Below are 23,693 nucleotides of genomic sequence, written 5' to 3' on the forward strand. Positions count from 1 at the left end.
TGAAGCAAGACTCACCTCAAAGCTCTGCCCAGGGTCAGGCGTCCTGCTGGGGGTGGCCCTGGGCACACTCTTGACCTTCTGTGTACTCTCAAAGCACAGAGCTGGGTCTCTCATGAGTGTCTCCCCCTCTGGACTAGGAGCCCCACCAGGGCAGGAATTCTCTCTCCCCACTTGCTCGCAGGGAGGAGCGAACCTAACGGAAGCTACCTGGGAAAAACCCTGGCCCTTAAACATGGGAGGGCAGGAGGGCCTTGGCCACGCTCTCACCAACAGAGCCCCAGGACCCAGGGGTCCCCTTCCCTTGGAGCCTAAGGGTGTGGGTCCTTGCCCCCCACCCCACACACCACCCCAGGCCTGTGTGACAGAGACAGCCCTTCCCTGGGACTGAGCAGCAGCAGCTCCCCAGTGCTTAAACAAGCAGCCACAGCAAGGTTAGGAGGCCAGGAACTGAAATGAGGACAAGGCTCTGACAAGTTTAAAACATGTATTTAAAATACAATTTATAAAATGCTTAATCTGCCGACTCAGGAGCCCGCGGTGCAGGGTGGGGTGGGGTGGGCAGCTGCCCGCTAGACCAGCAGAGCAGGACTGCAGGGGTGCGGCCCTCCCCCTATGCCCTTCTGTTCAGACACCCAAGGGGCCCATGTGTACCCCTGGGATCACACGGCCAGAAAACAGGACCCCAGAGGTTTCCAGAGTCTCTGCTTACCAGGGAGGCTGGGGGCAGCCCTGCCGGCCCATCCCTGAGCAGAGCATCCCCAGATGGGGCAGAGCAGGGTATGGCTGGGCTGGACAGGGCAGGTGGGGCGGGGCAGTGGGCTCTGGAAGGGGCTGATGGTAGCAGATAGGGTGTTGCCTCCTGCCTGCAGGTGGGGAGCACCCTGATTGAGTGGGCTGAGAAGGGTTGGTCACCAGGCCCGGACCCCCAGCTCCTTTGGTTATAGGCTGACTTCAGAGTAGTGGCTCATGGGAAGCGGTTAGCTGGAAGGTCTGAGGCCTGGCTCATGGGGTAAGGGATGAGCTCGGGGAAGGGGACAGTACCGTGAAGGCAGATAAAGGGGCAGCAGCCTCAAGTTTCTGCCCCCCATTCCCCTGGGGTTTTCCAAGCCAAAGCCTGCAGCTTATTTAAAAAAAAAAAAAAAAAAAGCACTTAAGGAAAGTTACAGACGACTACAAAAAAAACAAAAAAAAAACAAAAAAAAACCACACACAAAATCCAAACCGTTCTCCCATCTCCCCCCAACACAATACAGTCTCCTGTTTTCATTTCTTTCTTTCTTTTTTAAAATTTTGTCTGCCGCCTCTCCATCTGAGAAGCCAAGGGTATGACTGCTGGTGGGTGGAACAGGCACACAGCGGGCAAAGCCCCGTCTTTGGCTGGAGGGGATGGGAGCACCAGTCCCCACTACATCCTCAATCCAGACACCCGTCAGCCAGCCTGCCCTTTGGCTCCCGCCAGGGGAGGGGGGCAACAGCAGGTGGTCCCAACAGCTGAGCAATCAGCACTTCTGGCCTTCCCACCTGGCCTACCTCTGTACCCTTCTCCAACTGAAAGACAGTCTCACCTCGGCCAGAAACCACTATTACACTATACATTTAGAATGAGGAAACTTGGTCAGGGCAGTGGAACTATAAAGACAGCAGCCAACCTCCCTTGCCCACTCATGGAGGTAATTACCCCCAGAACAGCCTGTGGGCACAACTCAACACCCCTCGGGTTCTCACTGACTGAAGCTGTTCCAGCTCTGCTCACAGACAATTTCCTGGCTTCACACAGTTACAAGGTTGTGCGTGCTATGAACTAGCTGCTGATTCAGCTGGCAGCTGGCCCTTCCTCCTAAGGGGAAGACATTGTGGGGTGTGGCCTGGCCTGCATTCCCACAGGGCAAGGTTGAGGGCCAGTGAACCAAGGCTGGAGTGAGCCTGCAAAACTGAAGTTGCCACCTTGGCCACCTCAGACTGTCCTGATCACAAAACATCACACCACCCACTCCAAAACTCATCCACTGAGTGGGGAGGACGTCTGGCTGGCTGCGGGATAAGGCGCAGTGCTACAGAAGAGACCACAAAGCCTGGGCCAGACTGTACACACACAGCTGCTCTGGGCAGCTGCCTCTTAGGCTCTTCCACTTCAAGGAGCCAAAGTAAAACGCTAGGCTCCAGGGACCGGGGGGATACTGCCTTCACTCCAGGCCCTCGCTCTGGAAAAAGGGGTGAACGATAGCCTAGCTGCATAGGGCACCAGCCTGTCATCACCAATCTTTGCAATACACAGCTTGTCTTTTCCCAAGTGTATTCAGAATGGGCTGCTCCCAAGGTAGTGATTTCACAAAGGAAATGTACCAGGTAGTTACTGAGCTGGTGCCATCAACAGAGATGACGCTCCACAGACCCATGCGAGTTCAGGCCTTGCTGAAGTGGGAGGATCTATTCACCTGACCACACCAGGCAGGAAGCTCAAAGTCCTGGAGCCAGATTCTCTCCTGGCTTTCCTTGTGCTGACAGCAAAATGCTGAGCAAGTCTCACATCCCTCACACCTACGCCCAGGAGTGCAGTCTCACTCCCTGCTCTTTTCTAGAAGCAGCAAGCCTGGCTGGTAGGGAACCGCCCTGAGGGGTGTGGGAAGGGGAAGTCTGTTCACTTTCCCTGTCTCCCAAAATACTGGAGGTGGGCTTGGCACCCTCCCCAGGCTCTCTGAGCCTATAGAGCTAGCCCAGTCTCCAGGCAGGGCCAAGATGCCCTGGGACTTAGCTGGGGGAGGGAGGTATAGGCATGGGGTGCTCATCTGTCCTGGGCTATGGAGCCCTGCCCCTTTTCTGGGCGGCAGTAGGAATACAGAAGCTAAGCTCACCAAAATCCTATTGGTTAATGTTTCTAGTGAATTTCCCAGAAACATTTTTAAGTAGACTACCAAACTACCCTTTCTCAATTAAAAATTCATTAAACTGCTAAAACCCCTCCCATGCACTTTTTCTTGCAAATCAGATATTTGTATAAACAAACAAAAATAGGAAGAAAAAAAGGATATTTTCAAATGGAACTTGCTTTTAAGTGATGAAGACATGCACTTGGGGGTGGGTGGACGGGAGTTCTCATTTGTGTTTTAAAATCCCAAATTAATGAGCATGATAAACTGTTATTGCTGGCACTGGCTTTACCCCAAGTGGCACTGACTCTCTACTCTGAGTCCTTGGTGGGTCCCCCCAACCCTCCCCGAACCCCTACCCTTTCCCTTTCCATTGACTTGGGACAGCCCTTGTAGACGTGCCAATCACAGTGGGAAGGGGGGAAGGGGGAGGTCACAGTGCATGGGGTTCAAGGTCACAGTGGGCGGAGCAAAGGGGATCACAGTGCAAGTAAGTCAGGTCGTTCCCTCTGCTCAAGTCCAGCTGTCTGCCACGGCAGTGCGACCCGTGGCGGACGACCCAGGAGGCGATGATGGCGGCAGCATCCTTTCTTGCCCGCACTTATCTGCGCTGTTTGAAGCCTTGTGATCCATCAGGACCCAAAGGCTGTCTGATCACATTACTGGGCTGTCTGCTGTCTTCGGGTTGGGAGATCCTGGTTGGCCTGAAGGGAAGAAGATCAGAAGGAGGTCTGAAAAAGGATATAAGAGAGGTCCCCAAATCTTAAAACCAACCTCCCCTGCAGCTGGGGCAGAAGTCACAGTGGCTATGAACCAACTCTGGCTCCTTGAGCCTGCTTCTTTGGCAAGCAGACTCAGAGCATCTTTAAGTTGCGAAGCCCTGTGGGCAGGAAGGGTGGGTGGTCCACGGTTACCTCTCATGCCTGTAAGCACTCTCCCCCAAGTCTGGCTTGCTGTTATTCATCTGGAGGCAGGGGGAGTGCTCAAGGGCCCATCCTGCCCAGAGGCAGTGACCATAGACAGCACATCCTCCACAGAAGCACATGGCACAGACTCTCCAGAGTGTCAGACCAGGGTAAAGACCCCTAACCAAGGCCGGCCCCGTGGCCAAGTTCACACACTCTGCTTTGGCAGTCCAGGGTTTGCCAGTTTGGATCCTGGGTGCGGACCCAGCACTGCTCACCAGGCCATGCTGAGGTGGCGTCACACCCAGCACAATCAGAAGGACTTGCAACTAGAATATACAACTACGTGCTGGGGGGGACTTTGGGGAGACGAAGAAGACAAGACTGGCAACAGACGTTAGCTCAGGTGCCAATCTCAAAAAAAAAAAGACCCCTAACCAAGAGCTCAGCAGAGTGACCCAGTACCCGCCATTTGTGCCCTCCTGCTTCTCTCCAAATCATGTGATTAATGGTCAACTCACATCACCATGGAAGACTAAAAGGAAATGGCCTTTTTCCACTCTGCCAAGAGAAAGTTTAGAGGAGAGGTAATGGATGTCATCAAAATAATGAAGAGATAGAGAGAAGAAGGTACACAGATTAGTTCTTCAAGTCACAGAAGACCAAGTCCAAGCAGAACTCTCAAAGTTACAATGAGGCTGTTTCAACAAATACTGCCTTTCCAGGAGGTGACAATCCTACATAACACAACCTCTAGGACTGCAGTGAAAGAAAAAGTCAGGAATAAAAAATAATTTAGAAAATTCACAAAAACATCACAGTGGGCGATTAGGAGACCCAGAAGATAACATCGAAGCACTTAACTGGGCTCTTTCCGCCATGCCAGGCAGGGTTCTCAGAAGCCCATGCGCATTTAACCGCACAACCACCTGATGAGGCAGGCGCTCTCATTATCCTGGTTTTCAGACTGGGCTATGAAGGCAGAGTTTAAGTAGCTCTAAGTTAAGCAGAAGTAAGTGGCAGCAGTGGGCTCAAACTCCAGCAGGTTTTGACTCAAAGACCATGCCTTTAGCCTCTCTGCCACACCGCCTCCTGGTGCCTGCAAAGGCAGCATGCCAGCAACCCATGACTTCCTGAAAGCTTTCAGAGCAGTGCCGAGCCAACAGGGTACAGACAACAAACTAGCCCCACCAGCCTGGGTTGGCAGCTGGAGCTGTGATGATGCCAGCCCTGATTCTGCTGCTTCTCACTACTCTACACACAGCCAGGCCACTCTCCTCCTTCTCCTCAAGGTGGCCTGCTGGAGTGGTCGATGGTCAGCTCTGCCAGCTACACTCACCTGTCGAGGATGGGTTTCTCTTGCTCCTCCTCGGCGCTGGCACTGCCCAGGATCCGCTTCCGGGCTTCGGCGTACTCTGCCTCCCGCTGTGCTAGGGACTTGACAGGAAGGGCTGGCCTGCTGGTGGAGTTGGGGCTGCTGACCACACCGTTGCTGGTGGGCCTCTTGAGGATGCGGATCTGTGGGGGGGGGCCCGTGGGAAGGCTATCGTCCTGAATCACAATGGGCACTTTGGGAGGAGATCTGGATTTCCTGCTGACAAAGAGCAAACACAGCTTCACAAGTCCTGCCCTTGACTACAGAGGCCCCATCCATGTCCACACCTACCCCCATCACTTTTCTCCCCCTCCCCCCTCTTAATGCTACTCATTATTCTCTGGCCTCTGACCAGACATCACAATTCTCACTCCTCAAGAAGGGTTTCTCAAAAGAGCAACCTTGCCATAAGCTCATGCAGTCCACAGGTCTGCTCCTCAGACCTGATCCCGGGCAAAGAGGGCGGGAACACCAGCTTACTCTGGGCCTTCCATCTCCAAGTTCTTCACAGTCACATCAACCACTGTTGGCCCCTGCGTCAAAACATTTCATGCCCACAAGCTGATGACTTCAGTTAAAATCCCAGCTTTCCTACACAAACCGGAGTGTAACAGACTGGTGCGGCGGGAGCCCCTTAGCTTGAGGGTCAGCAAAGTGTTCCCCCCAGCCAAGGGCTTTCACCACATGTGCTCCAACCAGTCAAACACTACAAAGGAGCCTGCTCCGCCATCCCTGCCTGGCATCACGACAGGATTTACCAAACTGCCTCAGCCTTCTGATGAGTGACTTGTGCCTCCCAGAGACAAGCTACACCAGACAACTGGATCACCTCTTCAGAAGAGCTTCTGAGCAGAGGCACCTCCCTCACCAGGGCTCTCTGGTACGCTGGACGCGGCGGGACTGGGGTGAAGGACGATCCTAGAAACAATGCTTGGCAGTGCTCAAAGGAGAAGCATTGTCCAAGGCTGGTGGATGTGCACATCAGGCGATGTGTCCACAAGGAGAGGTGGGAAAGAAGGGAAGGGAAAGAGACAAAAGCCACAGGAGAAACAGGGATCCAGGCAGGAAGGACCACCCCTCAACAGCCACAAAGACCCTCCCCAGAGCAGTCAACTAGCTTCTCTTCAGAACCAAACAGCCCGCAGGGGCCTGTTTTCAGAGCTGTGGTTGTCAGGAGGGGTGCAGACTAGAGGAGCTCAGCTGCTGCCATGGGAACTGGAGCAAGTCCTGGGCAGGACAGGAACGGCATGGCAAGGGGACTGTCAACAGGCGTTAGTGCTGCTGAGACGAGCAGACAGACAAGCGGCCAGCAATCCGACCAAAGCCGCAGGGAGCCAGGAAAGCTAGCGGGTGGGCAGGGCAGCCCAGAGCTCCCTGGGAATGACTGTGCAGCCCATTAAGCAAATCCCGAGAGGCCCTCTTCTCCCTGCCACCTGTCTCTGCGGGAAGCTGACAGGTTATCTAAGCCCAAAGACCACTGCTGAAGTCAATTTTCACCCACTTTCTCTGCTGTCTGGGTGGGGAAAAAAACTATCCCTAAAGGTCTCTAAAAGAATTTCTGAGAATCTTTTCTTCCAGGATACCGCCATGATTCCCTAAGCCACTAAGCCACAGAGGGCCCAGAGACATCATCTGTCCAACCTCCTTATATCACAGAGAAAGAAACTGATGTCCAGAGGGGGAAACAACTTGCCCCAAACCTCAGAGCAACTGGGAGCAGAGCCAAACCTAAAACCCAAGCCTTCTGATTTGCCACCTCCCCACTTTCCATCAGATCACCTCACACAGGTGTCCACTAAGGTAGGAGGCAGGTGCAACACTCCCGCCTCACTCCCAAAGCCTCGAGCCACCATGTCCCTGAGGGAAAGGTTTCCTGCCCAGGAGCCTGACCTGCTAACCTAACAGCCAGCTGGAGAACACCACTGACTGCCCAGCTCTCAAATGGCAGAGAGCATGAGCCCTCAGACCAGACAGCAGCCTTACCTCTCCTTTTGTGTGATCTTCAGTTTTTTTTCCAACCGTCTGTCTATTTCCTAGAGGAAAAAAATGTATATAAAAAGTGGAAAAAAATCTCTCTCAAATAAAAACTTACGTCTTTATTTTCTGAGCTAAGGGCAGTATCCTCTCTCTGACCAGGGACATTACTGTGTCCTTTGAGGTAATGGATGTAAACCTTCCTTTACTAGACTCTGGGGTGTGGGGACCTGACTCCTTCGGGTTCATCTCCCTCCATCCCCACAGCCGTGGTGATGGTTCTAGACCTCGCCACTCAGCTGGGTTCTTTGCATAGCCTCCAACTAGTCTCCCAGGCTCTAATCTGTCCTTCACAGAGGCACTCAAATCAACTTTCTAAACAGAAATCTGATCATGTCACTTCCCCACTTAAAATGCTTCAACCTCTTGCTGGATCAAGTCCAACCTCGTAAGCATGCCTTGCCCATACCTTCCTTCATCTTCTGATCCTGTTTTACAGCACAGCAAAAATGAGCTACTACTAATCCCTAGAGCCCAGCATGCTGGTCCACGTGCACATGTCCTCCACGGGCCTCCCCCCTTGCAAACTCCCATTTATCCTGTAAAACCCAGCTTGATGTCCACCCTCCTTTGTGAAGTCTTGCCTGATCCTACACACAGTTAATCACCTGCTCCTCAGAGATAAGCTCTCCCTTTTACATTCCATCACGATCACATGTATCACAGATTTTATAATCTGTTTTACTGCTGTGGACTTGAACTCTGGCTGCACCTAGCAAAAGGCTTAGAACAAGACAGAAGCCTAACATGTGTGGAACCGGATGGCAGTCTGAGTCCTCAGGCCCTCAGCATCAGAAACTCCATGATGCCTCCACACACTTATGCACCAGTGTCCATGCACTGGACAGGAGGAAGCTGTGCACAGAGCAAAGACCAAACCTCCAGGATCCTTGGCTGTCCCACTGCCGTTTCTTACAAAACGTCCCACTCAACCATGCTCAGTGAGGGCAAGACCATCTAGCTACTGGAGAGGGAAAAACTGTACGCAAAATTATACACTTCTTGGAGAGAAGATCTGCACAGAGGCTCTCAACCAGGGGTGATTTTGCCCACCAGGGGACATCTGGCCAACGTCTGGAGACATTTTTGGTTGTCACTACTGGAGGAGAGGTGCCACTGGCATCTAGTGGGTAGTCTTGGGATGCTGCTAAAATCCTACAATACACAGAACAGCCCCCACAGCAAGGAATTATCCAGCCCCAAACATCAATAGTGCCGAGGTTGAAAAACCTTGACCTACAAGATACTTGGTATTTTCAAAGGAGTCTATTACTTGCAAAATGTTAGGAATCACTGCCTTAGGAGAAAGTCTTTGAAATATGCTGAGATCCACCTCAGGGCCCAGTGTGTAGTCAGTTTTCACGAATGTTCTATATGTTCTGAAAACGACTGCATTCTACGGTTGGTTGACACAGTTCCAGCTAGTTAACTGCATTGTTCAAATCTTCCAAATTCTTACTGATTTGGATCTATTCACTATGGAAAGAACCAAGAACTATTCTTTTTAGTAAATTAAACAGTTTATTATTATGAAGCGATCTTCCTTGCCTTAAAAATCTATTGGTTAGGCCTAGTGGCTCGGCGGTTAAGTGCACACGTTCTGCTTCGGTGGCCCGGGGTTCGCTGGTTCGGATCCCGGGTGCAGACATGGCACTGCTTGGCACATCATGCTGTGATACGCATTCCACATAAAAAGTAGAGGAAGATGGGCATGGATGTTAGCTCAGGGCCAGTCTTCCTCAGCAAAAAGAGGAGGATTGGCAGATGCTAGCTCAGGGCTAATCTTCCTCAAAAAACAAAAACAAAAACAAAAACTCATAAAAAAAATCTATTGGTTAATATTAACAAAGCTACGCCAGTTTTCTTTTGGTTAGTGTTCCTAGAATATGTTGTTCTCTATCTTTTACGTCTTATCTTTCCACGTCCTCATTTTTGTCTCCTGTAAACAGTATGAAGCTAGACTAACCATATGAAGCTAGATTTAAATCCAGTCTGACGGGGCTGGCCCAGTGGCGCAGCAGTTAAGTTCGCACGTTCCACTTCTCAGCGGCCAAGGGTTCGCCGGTTCGGATCCCAGGTGTGGACACGGCACCACTTGGCAAGCCATGCTGTGGCAGGCGTCCCACATATAAAGTAGAGGAAGATGGGCACGGATGTTAGCTCAGGACCAGTCTTCCTCAGCAAAAAGAGGAGGATTGGCAGGAGTTAGCTCAGGGCTAATCTTCCTCAAAAAAAGAAATAAATAAAATAAATCCAGTCTGACACTGACACTCATTCTGATGGGTGCTGAGGTGTGTTGAAAGTTGTTTTTATGAAAGACTCAAAATACACTTAGGCAAGCAGAGCACTGTTTTCTGTATTCTAAGGGCGCCGTCAACTGTCTCGCTAGGAAGCCTCCAGAATGAAAACCTCTCACTCAAGCTTGGGACACAAGTTGGCGTCCAACGACTGTTTAATGACTAAATGGAAAAGGTGCACCAAGAGTGAGGGAATGACCTGGATGTTTTCTGTGAACTGACAGATGGACATTCAAAGAAAATCTATGCCCACAGCTAATCTGCGTCAGAATCGTAATTCTTCTAAGTTCTTTGATTAATAACAGAGTTACTGCCTGAGCAAATACTATGTCTCACGTTGCTCTATGTCTCACATTACCTTTTAAGGGCTTTTCAGGGCTTTCCACCGATTACTTATGGTTTTGAAGTTCCACACTATATCATTTTGCTCCAGTGTGAAAATGAGACTGCCTGCTCAAGTTTCTCCATCATAAACGCAGGGTTTAACATCTGTGGGATTTAGATGTCTTCATACAGGGTCAAAACCAAACGCCTCCACAGGCTGGGCAAGCAACCAGACTCCACATGCAGGGAGCACAGTGGGGAGCTGAAGGGGCCGCAAGGCACCCAAGAGCTCTTGCCCTGCCCACAGCAGGCAGCCGAGCCTTGGCTGACAGGGCCAGAGCTGCCATTTTAGGGGAAATCAAATTCAAGATTCTTATGGGAAAGCTCTAAATTTTTAAACTTTATTACATGAACTCTTGCTTCCATATCACTGTGAAGGCCAAATAAGACATATAGGCAAATAGGCCTAATACATTAGCTGATTTTTTAAAAAACTGTGGTAAAATATACATCATATTAGCTGGATTTGAGGAATCATCCAGTTCTCCTCTCAGGAAAGCAAACTGCTTCCTTCCTTCTCTCAGGCTTTAGGGAAGACAGAGAATCTGCCAGGCCCAGCAAATGGAGCCCGGGTGGACAAAAGCCTTTCAAGAGGGCATATGGACTGTGTCTGAGTAAACGTCCTCTGTCCCAAAACTAGAACATGACCAGCATACTTGGCACAAAATACAAAGCTACTGGCTTTAAAAATAGTGCCTTACGTCAATATAATGCTCACTGGCTGTCAATACACTTTCCCAAACACTCATTCTCTGCTCCCACCAACCCTGTCTGATAGACTGTCGCTTGTATCCTTCCCTGTCAGATGAGGGTGATGTGGCTCAGGGAAGCTAAGGAACTTACCCAAGGTCACAGAGCAGCAGTACAGCGTAGAGGCACCCCTAGGAAAGCCCTGGGAGGCCCCACCCCAGGCTGCTGCATACCCACAACTGTTCGAACTCCTGGAAACGCCTGGGAAAGCCATTAGATATCGATCGTCTCCTCTTCATCTCCCCTGAGTTCCACATTGCTCCCTGGTACTCCGATAACCAACATTTCTATTAAACCCTATCACATCAGGCAGGATGGCTTATCAGAGCTGAGGAAGAATTCTATCAGATTAGAGAACGGGATATAAACCCAACAGCTTTGGCAGAAAGCTGATCCAGGCCATCTCCAGATGGCCAGCTGGACACCAGCGTGCTCTGAGCCGTCCAGGCAGGAGAGGGACTGCTCTGCCAGCAGCTGGAGAGGGCACTGCAACCTGCTCTGGAGTCTGTCCAGGTATCATGAGTCAGTCCATTATCTCCTTGGACAAGGCCCTGCAATCAATCTGCTCTCAAACTCGTGCTCTGAAGAGCTGGAGCAGGTCGAAACTTTCCTACAGGGCATACTACAAGGAGAATGCTAGTCTCCTCCAGAGCCGCAATGGCCCCACAGAATTAAGCAGGCCTCAGAATGTTGTGTGAGGAAGCATCTAGAAGTGAGCCTGAACAAGGAATCTTATCACCTAAGGGCACCTCCTCTTTTTACAAGGATGCACAGAGCCCTGGCCCAAGGTCAAGGCTCCCATGTTAGAGGCCCAGCCTCCATGGCTAGTGAAGAAATCCATAAGCTCATCACTCTGTGACTGTGCTCTGAGCAAGGGTCACCAGGCAGAAGGCAAGCGTGAAGGCACAAGCACATCAGAGGCGAGGTGCTAAGAAAGCTTGATTTCTTATGGCATCTCCTGGAAAGGCTCTTTATTTTTTGCCAAGTAGCACTGAGCAGACTGCAGAAGATGATGCTCTGTGCTCTGATAAGTGGGGTGGCCTCCTCCCTTTGGGCCTAAATCCTAAGCAAAAGATCTCTTGTACCAAACACAGGTATCACTTGCCCTGTGGGGCTACGCCTCAGCTTCACTGGCTGCTGATGCCCTTAACCTTGCAGCGGCCACGCTTGTGTGAGCGTCCGGCAGAAAGCTGGGGGAGGCATATGAGGGGAAGAACAGGGAAGGGGCCACCTCCAACAGCCTAGTTTGTCACACAGTCACAATCTTCAAAAGGAACAAAGGAGACAAAAAGGATAGGGACGTATCTGCAAGGGCAGGCAGATGATAATGACAAGTTCACTCCTAAAACATTAAGAGATGGATGAGAAAGGAAGAAAGGTGAGACAGGGAGAGGAGAGGAAGAAATGCAAAGGAGAGAAATAGGCTATTTTGGGCCTTGGTACCAAGTACAGCACCATTATGGCTGCACTCAGACCTGAATGTTCAAGAAACAGACTTTATCAGTTCACCTCAGGGTGATGAAGCCCCGGGGGGGGGAACCAATTCCAACTAGCCAAACTCATAAGAGACAGAGTGAACAAACCCAAATCCTCATCTGTTACACTACGGGGGTGGGAGTGGGTGTCTCACTCTATCTGGTGCCTGACCTGCTGCTGCCCGCTCCCCAGGGCCTTCCCCCTGGTGCCAAAGGAGCGAACTGCTCTGCTCCACCACGGCATCCCTCTCTCGGATCACTGGAATCCTCTGGCCACTAATGCAACTAACACAGCTCCTAAGAATCCATGTAATCTTGCATTAAGTGGAGGTCTAAGAGGCACTGGCTCTGAGTCAGGAAATAATCTGTCTATCAGCAACAGTTACTACTTAAGCGACTTTTCTCAGATAATTTGCCTCTCTTTGTCAGTTTCCATTTCAAAAGATGAAATTTTCTGACTTTCCCCTCAAATGTGAGGAATAATGACTGGTCTGGGGCTCTCTGTGAACCACCTTATCCTATAGGCTCATCTGGTCTGGCCCAACTAGCCCCTGTTGGGGAGCACCCAGCTATGAGCAGGTACTGGGGGACCTATGAAGAGACAGGAACTCTGAGAGGACAAGGGCTTCTCTCAGAACCAGAGCATGACAGGTCCTGATGCACACACTGCCACCACTACAGAAAAAGCAAAGAGAAGAAAGATGCTGTGAAGGAGTAGAAGGCGGGACACGTTCTGGCCCTGAACTCCCCCCATAGTAGGCAGTGCCTATGCTGGTCCTAAGTGCTACAGGGTTGCCTGTGTTAGGGTCTCCTGGGAGAGCAGTCTCCCAGCGAGGCACCTATGTCTCCCATACCGCACATCTGGATGCGATTTTGGCTCCTCCCGTGGGAGTCTCAATTTCACTTAAGAATAAAGCAAAAGAATTCATAGGAAGATCTAGCAAAATCTGCTCTAAAACTATCAGATACAAAGGTCTCTGTAACTTTTTTATCTGTAACAGATAAAAAACTCTGTAACTCACTGGCTATTTCAAGTCCAGATGTACAATCCAGAGAGACATTTCCAAACAACCTTCACAGCGATTAGTTTAACTCTGTGTTTCATCCCTGCCTTGCTTCTCCGTCGGTGGTGTGGCAGTGTCCTTCCCCGGTAGGGCTGGCCATCTCCAATGCTCCTGCTTATTCCACCTCCCCCGCCTTACTCCAGGGAGGGAAGCACCCAAGGTTTGATTCGACAGTGTTGCTTCAAGACAACTGTGAGGTTCAATAAATTAACGAAACTTCTGGGCAAACACGATTGGATAAGTCAAAAAACACAGAATTCAGCAGCTGCGAGAAGATCTATGGGGGCACCTGTGGGTCACGAATTCATCGGTTGCGTTTTTAATAAAAGACTCAGGTTAGTCTGTTTGAAGGTTCCATTTCCCACAAAACACTCCTCCTGCCTCTGTTACTCCCACAGCAAGGACAACTGCTGCCCTTTAATGAAGTGGGCCACCGCAGGGCACAGGATATGGTTCTAAAATTCACTCTCTAAGGAAGCCCATGCTTTGTTAATGTATCTCAAAGGCCATTTTCCTTCTGCTTCCCTGTAACAAAAAAAGTTGGAGATAAGCATTTACAGAAAACCTACTATAAAGTAGGAAAAGTACTGGATGCTGGAGACTCAGAGGGGAAGAAGGCAATCCTTGCCGACCAGGAGACCCCAGCCAGGTCGGAGAAGACACAAGCAAATGGCAGTTGCTATATCAGTTGTATGAACAGTGTTTTGGAAAGAGAAATGGAGAAGGAGCAATCCTGCTAGGAGAGGTCAGGGAAAGCTGCAGGGACATAAAGGACAAGAGTTTCAAGGAGAAGAGAAGAGGGGGCATTACAAAACATTGGGGAGAAAAGGAGTGAAAACATGAAGAGAGGGAAACAAAAAAGAAAAGGGATCCAAAATAAGATACTTCCTAAACTAATAACTCTGCAGGCTCAGAGGTTAAGTGACTTGCTTAAGGCCACTCAATTAGCAAGTGACAGAAGTGAACCCTAAACCTCAAGAGGAGGAAGCAAAAAGGTTCAGGAGAGCGGCTGACGGGTGGCCACAGGAACAAATAAGGTAGGATAAAGGCTGACAGGTTAACACCAACCTGCCAGCCCAGGGTTCCGGAGGAAGGATGGTAGCAGTAGCAGACCACAACAGAGCTGCATTCCAAAGTCCAGATCTTAAATCTATGAATAAGTATCCAAAAGGAAGTAATTCTTCAGCAGAGAACAGACCTAGCAATTTAGATGTATCCAAAACTGGAGGGCCTCAGAAACTCTGTACATTGCCACCTTGAGACAATGTATTGTTCTGCTTTGAGTGCCTCTTCAAAGGGTCTCTCTCCATGGGGGAGGGAATCCATCCAGCCCTTTGCTCTAAAGGAGCGAACAGGCAGGGGTGGGAGTCATGGTGGTAAGTCCTACCTTTGAATAGAGCAGGGGTAGAGCCTAATGGGGCTCCCCTTTCTCCATGTTTCTTACTGCTCCTCCCTTTCTTTTGCATATAACACTAAGGACCGCAACGCTTAGAGGAAACAGTGTATCAGTCCTCAGAGGCAGCAACAAAGAGACTCCTCAGTCAGTCTTAGGAACTTCACACCCTAACCCAACCAGGCCACACTGTCAGGGGCTGGAGAGCCGCCCTCACACTCAGGGCAGCAGCACTCTCTGCTCCAACATCTGCCTTTGAATGATGCATTACTAAGTGCTTGATTTAACTCTCACCACCAGGCAAGGCAGATTTTATTAATCCAATCTTACAAAGGAGGAAAATGAAGCTGAGAGAGAGGTAGGTAGTGACTTGCACCAAAATCAGACCTGGCACTTGAACCCTTAGCTTACTCTTTTGACTTCTACTGCCATGGATGGAGAAAGTGGGTCACTGACCGGCAGAGGCGACCTATCATTTCTTGCTACTTTTTATAACGAAGACAGAAAGGCCCTACTCCCAAAGGAAATATTAGGCATACAGACTTTGGGGGAAGGAACAAAGTCACTCTTAGCTCCCCACATACCAGGTTTTATTCAAACACCCAAGGGTGTTGTCATCAAAGGTTACTGAGAATCTCGGCACTCAGGAGGGACAGCGCAATGTCTACAGGGCCAAGCCAGTAAAGAAGGCAGGACAGAACACAATAGGTATCTAGCAAGGAGAGGAGAGCAACCTAGACCCAGGGGAAGGCACTCAAATTCAATATTTAAAAAACAAGGTGCACCCCAAAAAAGTCTATAGGCTGAAGACCTGAGGGCTGCCAGTTTGCAACTACACATATAAGGATCCTAAGAGAGCAGAGCTGTTAAATCTTCTCAAGAGATACGAGCAAAGATGATTTATGTTATCTCATTCTACTTGGCCAGACAGTAAAAAGTTATTTCCCATTTATGATCAAGGTTTCAACCAGCACCTCACTTGCAGTCACTATTCTTAGTATTACAACTGACAGCAGCATTATCCTTTTGACTCGTAAGCACGGAGTTCAAGTTTCTCAGAGACATGAAATTTATTAGCTCATCACCCAGGCTACAGAAGCAGGAGGTCAATCCCAAGCAAAACAAACACCACACTTCAAAGGAACTTGCAACTAAGCATCCTACAGCACTTTAACTAATCACCTGCTGAAGAGCAAAGGTAAACAAACCCTCCAAAAAGGTCCCTCCGAGAGTGGGCTCAGGAGGGGACCAACAGCCTGGGCTGGGATGACCATGTGATTTCCTGGACACCAAGACTAATAGTCCCTACACCTCACTAGGTCACTGAGACTGAGGGGGATAAGGAATGTAAAATGCACTCTGCCTGGCCTATAGTGAGCCCTCAAGATGCTGTCTAAGAAGTCCTTCCAAAAAGGGCCCGTGGGACCTGGGAGCTGGAGGGCTTCTGGGCAGTGTCTGTTTACCAATGAGATGGGCAAGCAGTGAGACAGGCAACTAGGTAGCAGAAACAGAACTGACAGTTGGAGGGTAACAAATGCCTTTTTTTTTTTTTTTGGTTAAAGATTGGCAATTAGGCTAACATCTGTTGCCAATCCTCCCTTTTTTTTTTCCTGTTCTTGTTCTCCGCAAAGCACAGTTATACAACTAGTTGTATTCTAGTTGTGTATTCTAGTTATGGGTGCCTTTGGTTGTGCTATGTGAGATGCCACCTCAGCATGGCCTAACAAGTGGTGCCATGTCTGCACCCAGGATCCAAACTGGCGAAACCCTGGGCCGCTGAAGCGGAGTGCGTGAACTTAACCACTCGGCTACAGAGCCGGCCCCACAAATGCTTTTGTAAGCCAAGAAGGCCAGAGCCTGAGGGCTGGGAATGCGGCTCTCAAGGTCAATGAAGAGTGGTGACAAGCCTGACCTTTCCAGACTCAAGTCATAACTGCCCTGTCCCATCTCATCTACGGATCGCGCCCCTGAAGAATGCAATTTTAGTTGTACATATTTATTACTCCTGTTAGAAAGGAATGACTGTTATTTCCTGTGTTCATTTTATAAGGGAAAGAGTTTGGGTGTGAGGAGGGGATGAGTTATTATGAGGAACATTTTGAAACGTCTTACGATCAGGGATAAGATTCTCTATCTACAAACAGACCACTGCTGGGATTTGTTGAGAATTTTTGTGGTGGTTGGTTTTCACCTTAACCTTCCCATCAGCACCCTGCATCAAGGTGAATGTTAAAGAGAAGGATGCTTGGCAGAGGCTAAGAGAATTAAACACACTTGGGAAGAGAAATCTCTGTGGTTACTACTTCAAAAAAATCATTTTCATTTTGTATTTTGGTCACAAATATTAGTAGCTAAACTCAATCTTCTAGCAAACCAACAAGTCAGTAGTTGTCCTGTGGGGAAAGTGTGCAGGAAAGAACACACACCTTGTGAAGGCTAGCTACCTGATACAGCCAGAAACCGACATCACCTGTCGGGGGCCCATCACAGTGTAGAAGTGGAAACCGGAAAGAAAGGGCTGACCCCAAGAATATGTTTGAGTCATCAGATTTACACAACAGTGTCTTTTCTCTTGCAAGATTTTGCCAAAAGCTTTAGAAAGATACACTAAGTTCTCTCCTCTTGTAGAAGGAAAAGCAAGAAGGCCTGTGAGTGCCCAAATTTCCAGCCCACGGCAACCATGGCAGCACTCTTGAACACCGGGAGCATGCTGGGAACAGGCCCCCCATGCAGCCTCAATGAAAAGAGCTGAGAAGTTACTAGAGAAAAGCTCATTATCCTCCTTTCTTTGAAACCACAGTGAAACATCTTTTTCCAGAGTCCCAGGGACACACTGCTCAGCACAATCATGTCTAAACTGGCAACTGCTTTATAGAAAACCCCCTCTGAGGACATCACAGTTCCTAGGACTCAATCTTCCCAAAATGATGGGGAATACCTTAGAAATGGTCCCTTCAGGCATGGTACACCTGGATTTGTGCTTCCTGATACCACAAATCTTAAATGCCTTCTTTACTATAAGGACGGACATAAAGAAATCAGCACCAGGTAGCCCCTAAATAACCATCTGTTATTTGCCCACTCCCCAGAGCCACTGCACACATTCCATAACGAGAGCAGTTACAGGTAGTGTGGAAGACCCCAAGGTGAGGTGGCAGCCACACTTCAGGAAGAATGGCCTCTTTTGCACAGAAAGAGAAATAAATAGAAGTTCTTATCTCTTAAATTAAAATCTATGTCACTACTGTCCTAAAAAAAAAAGCTTCAAAGCTCTCCTCTGCTTTCAGGACAAAGTCCAAGCTCCCCAAAACCACGTACAAGAAGGCACTTCCCAATCTGGCCCCTGCATACCTCTCTGGCCTCATTTCTTTCCACTCAGCCCTGCCAAGCCCCTACCCTCCAGCCAGAAGGAAATACTTGAAGCTCTCCCAAAGCTGCACACTCTTCTCTCCCTGCCTCCTTGCCTCTGGGTGCACTGGCCCTACATTCTACCCGGCCCTCCCAGACTTACCACTGCTTAAATCAAGTGGTCCTTCAAATTTTAGTTTAGGCATCACCTCCTCTACAAGACTGCCTCTGATCTCAGCCACGGTACCCCGTTTACGCCTCTTCCAAAGAAAGTGCTGCCTTCACTCCTCTACTGAACTGTGCCCACTGCCTGGCACACAGTAGGTATTCAATGTTTACTGATGCCTTCCTATAGACTCACACACCATCCAGCATCGCTGATGGGGTAATGTTTATATGACTGGCTCAATGAGGGTAGAAAGTAAACATAAATCTGAGATCTTAGCTCAGAAGACCGGCCATCCTTTAAATCACTTAAGATGCATTTTCTTCTCATCAGCTACAACACTTGCCCTTCCAAAAAAGAAAAAAGGCAGCTCTTGAGCTGTAAGGAAATTAGAGAGGTTACCAATGTTTTACATTTATGTACCATCTTCTTTCCCCTAGGACTGGGTTAGTGCATCACCAACAAGATACACAAGGCCTTCTTTTTTTTTGGTCTAAATAACAAGTGGATATAAAGCTTCAAACCATCAGATATCGAGCAAAATGCTGATCTGACTTTTTTTGGAGCACAAAGATGTTTTGCAATTACAAAATGCTCTATTTGTCCCTCGAGATGCGCTTAAGATGAAGGACACAATTCTGAGTTTGGATCAAGATTAACTCATTTTTAATTTTCATTTCTCTCAAAGGAGTGTATTTCTAAAGAAGCATTTCCTTGGTGGAATGTAAGCTATATTTCTTGAATTGTCCTTTGATTGGGGATGTAACTCCACGGGAGGAAACAGGTAAAGGAACAATTTTATATTAGGTAAGTTCACCTACCTAATAATAATATTATTATAATAATTTTAAATAATATCAAAAATACCTAATAATAATAACTAAAAGCAAAAAAGCAGCCTATTTACAGAATACTTGAGGTGTTTCTCAAAGTCAGTCTTCCCCTGAATGACACAATAGGATTTGATACTGAGTATTCTGAAGATATGCAGGAGACAATGACCTCAGATATACTGACTAAGAAATTCTAGCATGATGTCAAATTTTTTGTGTGGTGTTGGAGGACAGGGAATCACCAAAAGCCTCTACTTTCAAGGATTAGAACTGCCTCGGGATTATGTAAAGTTTGGATGTTCACTTTAAGAATCAGTCAATCCCCATTTGCTAGTCTTCTTGCCATGCAGGTTTTTTGGTTTTTTTGCAAGGGTGTGGGTTGGGGTGGAATTTAACACTTACTACCATATATCAGTTGGTAGAGAGGGAAACCTGAAGCTAAGACTTTTACATATGCAACTGGCTACATCTGAAAGACATGTACAGTCAGGTGGTCTCCCGGTGATGTGGACACAGTGCTTCAGCCCCACCCCGGCTCCCCTCTTTCAAAAGTGCACATTTACAAGATCCTTCCTGAAATTCGAAAAGGGAATCAAATTCAAGAGAGCTTCAAATAAAAGTCCAAAGCAAACACCCTAAAAACAAAAGTTAATGCCCAGCTCCCAAGTCTTCCACAGGTCCCCAGGTAGGGAGGCAAGAAAATGCTAGAGAAAGAACCCAGCTTCGGAGTTTGACAGCCTTGGGGTCAAATCCCAGCTTCCCACTTACTATCTGTGTGACCTTGAGCAAGACAGGTTACTCTCTAAACCTGTTTCCTTGTTGATGGAAGGAGAATAACGTCTCTACAGGTTATTTCAATGGTTCAGTTAAATAAAAGATATATAACGGAACTTGCATTCTGGCCATTACTGCTCACTATGTCAACGAGGCAAGGTTTGGGTTCCATCTCTGGACCTGGCACTTTTAAAGGGTTTTACTAAAGTAAAAGATAGTAGGAAGAATACAGGACAAGCATCAGAAAGATCTAAGTTAAATCTTACATCTTTGGGGTTTATTCAGCTATAAAAGGCAGGACTGGGCTTGCTGATCGCTAAGCAATTTACCCATTCTGAAAAACTAAAGTAATCCCCAATTTTTGAATCCTACATTCATTTTTGTTCATTTTCTTACTTCCTTAACATGAGAAACTCAGGTCCCTTCGAAACAGGTGAGAAGAAAACAAAGAAAGGCCAAGATGCTCAAGAAACTTATCATTTGAGTCACAAATTGCAGGCCAAGGTTTTTTGCAGGGGGTGCCATGAAGGGTGTCTGAATGACTCACTCATATTAGCGGTAGGGAATCAACGCCTCGACCGGAAATGCTACATTCTGTGGCACAAAGTCACTGCTAAGCACACTGCCGATCACATAGCAGACACTCAAAACAATGTTTGCTGAATAAATAAATACCCAACTCACACCTGTTGCTCCCTATAAAATCTTTCAATTGCTTTTCTAACTCAGTCAAAATCCAAGAAAAATGATCGGCAACTAACATCTGTACTAAAAACCTACTGAACGAATTAGTTCTTCCAATCCTCAATTACGCAAAGTGGAAAAACACAAACACCGTGAGCGAAATGCTGAACCACCGGAAAAAACTCCGAAGCCAAGTCTCAGTATTCCCGTAGAGATACACCCACGGCTGCGAGATCAATTTCTCCGCCTCTTCCAGGGCTGACAAACATCCTTAAAGGCGCTTGGGGAAGAAACACCCAGCTCCTGTCTCTGCTCTCCACGCCCTACTCTCAACACAGAAGCCTTAAGGTGGATGTCACTCGAGCCAACACTGAACAGACACGAACACGAGGAGGCCAGAAAGACATCTCCCCATCTTCACAAGGGTCACCACAGAACCACAAACTCTGAAAAGACCAAATTAATCACGAATCTAACAGAATTGGCTGTTCCGGCTCGGGATAAACTATTTTCCTACAGCTTTTGGAGAAGAGCAAAAAACTCCAAAAGCAAGTCGAACGGTCCCCTCCTAAAAATGCGTCTACTTTAGATATCGCACCCCTCCCCCCTCGGCCCCGGCGAGCACCCCCCAAGACCCTCCCCCGGGGCTCAGATCGTTGGGTGGGTACCGGGGAGAGGGGCTGCCCGCTGGAGTTTCGGTTGTTCTGGCGGGATCTCCGGGAGACCCGCCTGCAACGGGCTCTCAGTAAAACTGAAAGAGAAAAAAACCCAGACTTGCCCACCGTGGCGGATGGAGCAAAGCGGTGGGGGATTTTAGCGGAGGTGAGGCGCCTGGAGACGACTGTTTCCCCTCCTGCTCTCCGCTGCCTCCTCCCGCTCTGCCCCGGAGCCGGGCACGCCGCCCCGGTCCGCGCACCCCCCACATGGTGTGTAGCTCATCACAGCACAGGAACTTTAAAATGGTGCCGCGGGCGGGGGATCTGACGAGAAAGGAAGGGTCAAAGGGGCCCGGGGCGAGCGAGTGGGCGCGGGGGCCAGGAGAGGAGGCCTTCGGTGGCGGGTGGGGTGCCCAGGGTGACGCGCACTCAGGGGGGGTGGAGGAAGGCGCTCTGGGCAAAGGTGGAGGGAGAAATGGAACGCGGCCCCTTTAAGAGGCCTTCAAGGCGCTCAGGGACCGGGGGGCCTCTCCTCCACCCCCGGCCCGGCGTGGGGGGCCCTTCCTTAGGGAGAACCATCCCCAGACCCGCTCCCTGGAGGCTTCCCTCACGCCAGGTCCCGCCCGGCCCTGCCCCGGGGCGGCGGCTCCTCCTTACCCCGCTGTCTGCCGCCTCCTCCCAGCTCTCAGCGACCTCCTCATCTTCCATCTTACTCGCCGCTTTCCCTCCTCCCCCACCCTCTCCCCGCGCCTGCGCCCTGAAGCGCGCCTCCGTCGCGGGCGCCGGCACGCAAGGCTTTACTCAATGGACCCCGCCCCCTGCCCAGCCCGGAAGAGGCACCAGGCTAGGGCCCAAGAGCATTGAGGAAGCCATCTTGGAAGGGGGCAGAGAAAGCCGAAGGTTGCCATTTTCCTTAAGGGCAACGAGTTCTCTCTCGTACCGAATGGGGGTCCACGTGAAGTCCTCCTCTTGGGTACCGGAAGTGTGTTTTTTGGAGCCATCTTTCCTAAGGGCAGGCAATTGCTGAAAACTTTTTTTTTTTTTAAAGTGAGTCGTAGTTTTCGTAAAGTGAAGATAATTTTTTTCAAAATTCTGAAAACATTTATACCTCAATAAAGGATGAAAAATATCTGCTGATGCATAAACATTTTATTTCTGATAAGGTGAAAATGATTACAGTATTTCCTGTTAATAAAGCAGTATTCCAAGCACCTATTAACACTTTTATATCCTCTACCGCTGAGGTAAAAACATTACTGTTAGTTGATAATTTTGCACCTGAGCTGGACAGCCAGAACTACTAAAGTTCTCCCGAGTCTTTAATGACGGATGAATATATTATTACAATTACCTTAAAAACTTTATGCATCTTCCTAAACAATGTTCCTGTTTTATTTTTCGCCAGTATAGAAATGGAGACTTTGGACTTTAAAGTTCAACTTTGGCCACTTCCAACTTGAACAAACTGTATGATGTTATACTTAAGGTTTCTGTGCCTCAGTTTCCCAAAGTGTAAAAAAAAAAAGAAATAATAATAATAGTAGCTGCTTCGAAGGTAGATTGTAAGGATTAAACGAGTTACTATGCTGAAAAGCTTATAACAGCACTTGACCCATAGTAAGAGTTCTAACGGTTAGCTATTATCATTATGGAGGTGTCTTGTCTGCCTTAAGAAGATTCATAATTCTCATCTCTCTTAATCATCCTTTTCCCCCCCCCAAAACAGAAAAGCAGGGGAAAAAGCAAACACCACGTGTTTTTCTTCTCACTGACATGTTCCTATAGGCCTGTCATCATTAAAAATACGCCATTCAACAGTGTTGCATTTGGCTGCTATAATAAAGTTATCTGAATTGGAATAGATTTTTTCTCATGTTTCGAGTATGTCATTAATCTTTCTGAAGTAACAGCTTCCTGTCGTGAAACCTTGCAACTTGTATTCCTAATGATTATTATTATTATAAATTGCAGTCATGTGTTGAATGTTACTAGTCTTTATTTAGAAATTAAAGTGAGATGCTTACTAATTCTCTGGTTTCCTGACTTCCTGTCTGAAATATCATTCATCTCCAGGTCTGTCCTCAGTCCACTGGTCTGACCTAGATGCTCATGTTATAAGCTACCCAATGTATACTAAAGACTCCTAAATTTGACTTCCAGCCCTGAACTGACCTGCTCTTTCCGAGTCATACCTCTAAGTTTCTTATTGGCATCTCCACATGGATATGCCACTAGCGGCTCAAATTCTCTATGTCTAAAATACAACTAATTCTGTTAACAGCCTGACCAACTTCAAACATGAAAGATTTTGTCTTGTTTGATGTGGATTAAGGCTGCCCCAGCTAGAGAAGCCCAAGGTGACCTGGCCTACATGCCGAACTATATTACCCGGTGGATTTTTATGGTATGAATTAGGGCTGCCCCAGGGAGAAGCCCAGGGCATCCTCACCTACATGCCGATCTATATGACTAGATTCGTATCTAAAGTTATATGACCGCACAATAACCAGACCCCATCTGCACTGAAATCATTTAACGACTTTTTACATCATCTTTTCTTTTTCCAGTAAAAATAAGTCACGTACCCATGCCTTATAAATTTAGCCCTAACCCTCAACTCGGGGCAGCAGCAGGAGCTCTGACTGCCCATGGGTCCTGTCCCCATGCAGCAGCTCTTTACTGCCCATG

The 23,693-nt window shown here is 48.5% G+C and overlaps 1 protein-coding gene across 6 annotated transcripts; it reads right to left on the bottom strand.

Annotated features, from left to right (window-relative positions):
* Positions 1 to 467: 467 nt before the first annotated feature.
* Positions 468 to 21,748, bottom strand: SZRD1 (SUZ RNA binding domain containing 1). 6 transcript variants are annotated; one of them, XM_046661337.1, is made up of 4 exons: positions 21,663 to 21,748; positions 7,131 to 7,180; positions 5,112 to 5,363; positions 468 to 3,571 (listed from the first exon to the last, which is right to left on the bottom strand). In XM_046661337.1, exons 1-4 carry the CDS (start codon positions 21,711 to 21,713, stop codon positions 3,469 to 3,471), a joined length of 456 nt encoding a protein of 151 aa, XP_046517293.1. In that variant the 5' UTR covers positions 21,714 to 21,748; the 3' UTR covers positions 468 to 3,468. The 6 variants fall into 6 exon arrangements, with proteins under 6 accessions (XP_046517293.1, XP_046517292.1, XP_046517291.1 ...); XM_046661336.1 differs by having other exon boundaries at positions 5,112 to 5,366; XM_046661335.1 differs by lacking the exon at positions 21,663 to 21,748 and adding an exon at positions 21,128 to 21,333.
* Positions 21,749 to 23,693: the final 1,945 nt, after the last annotated feature.

This window comes from Equus quagga, chromosome 5 (genome assembly GCF_021613505.1).
Source record: "Equus quagga isolate Etosha38 chromosome 5, UCLA_HA_Equagga_1.0, whole genome shotgun sequence".
Lineage (NCBI taxonomy): Eukaryota > Metazoa > Chordata > Mammalia > Perissodactyla > Equidae > Equus > Equus quagga.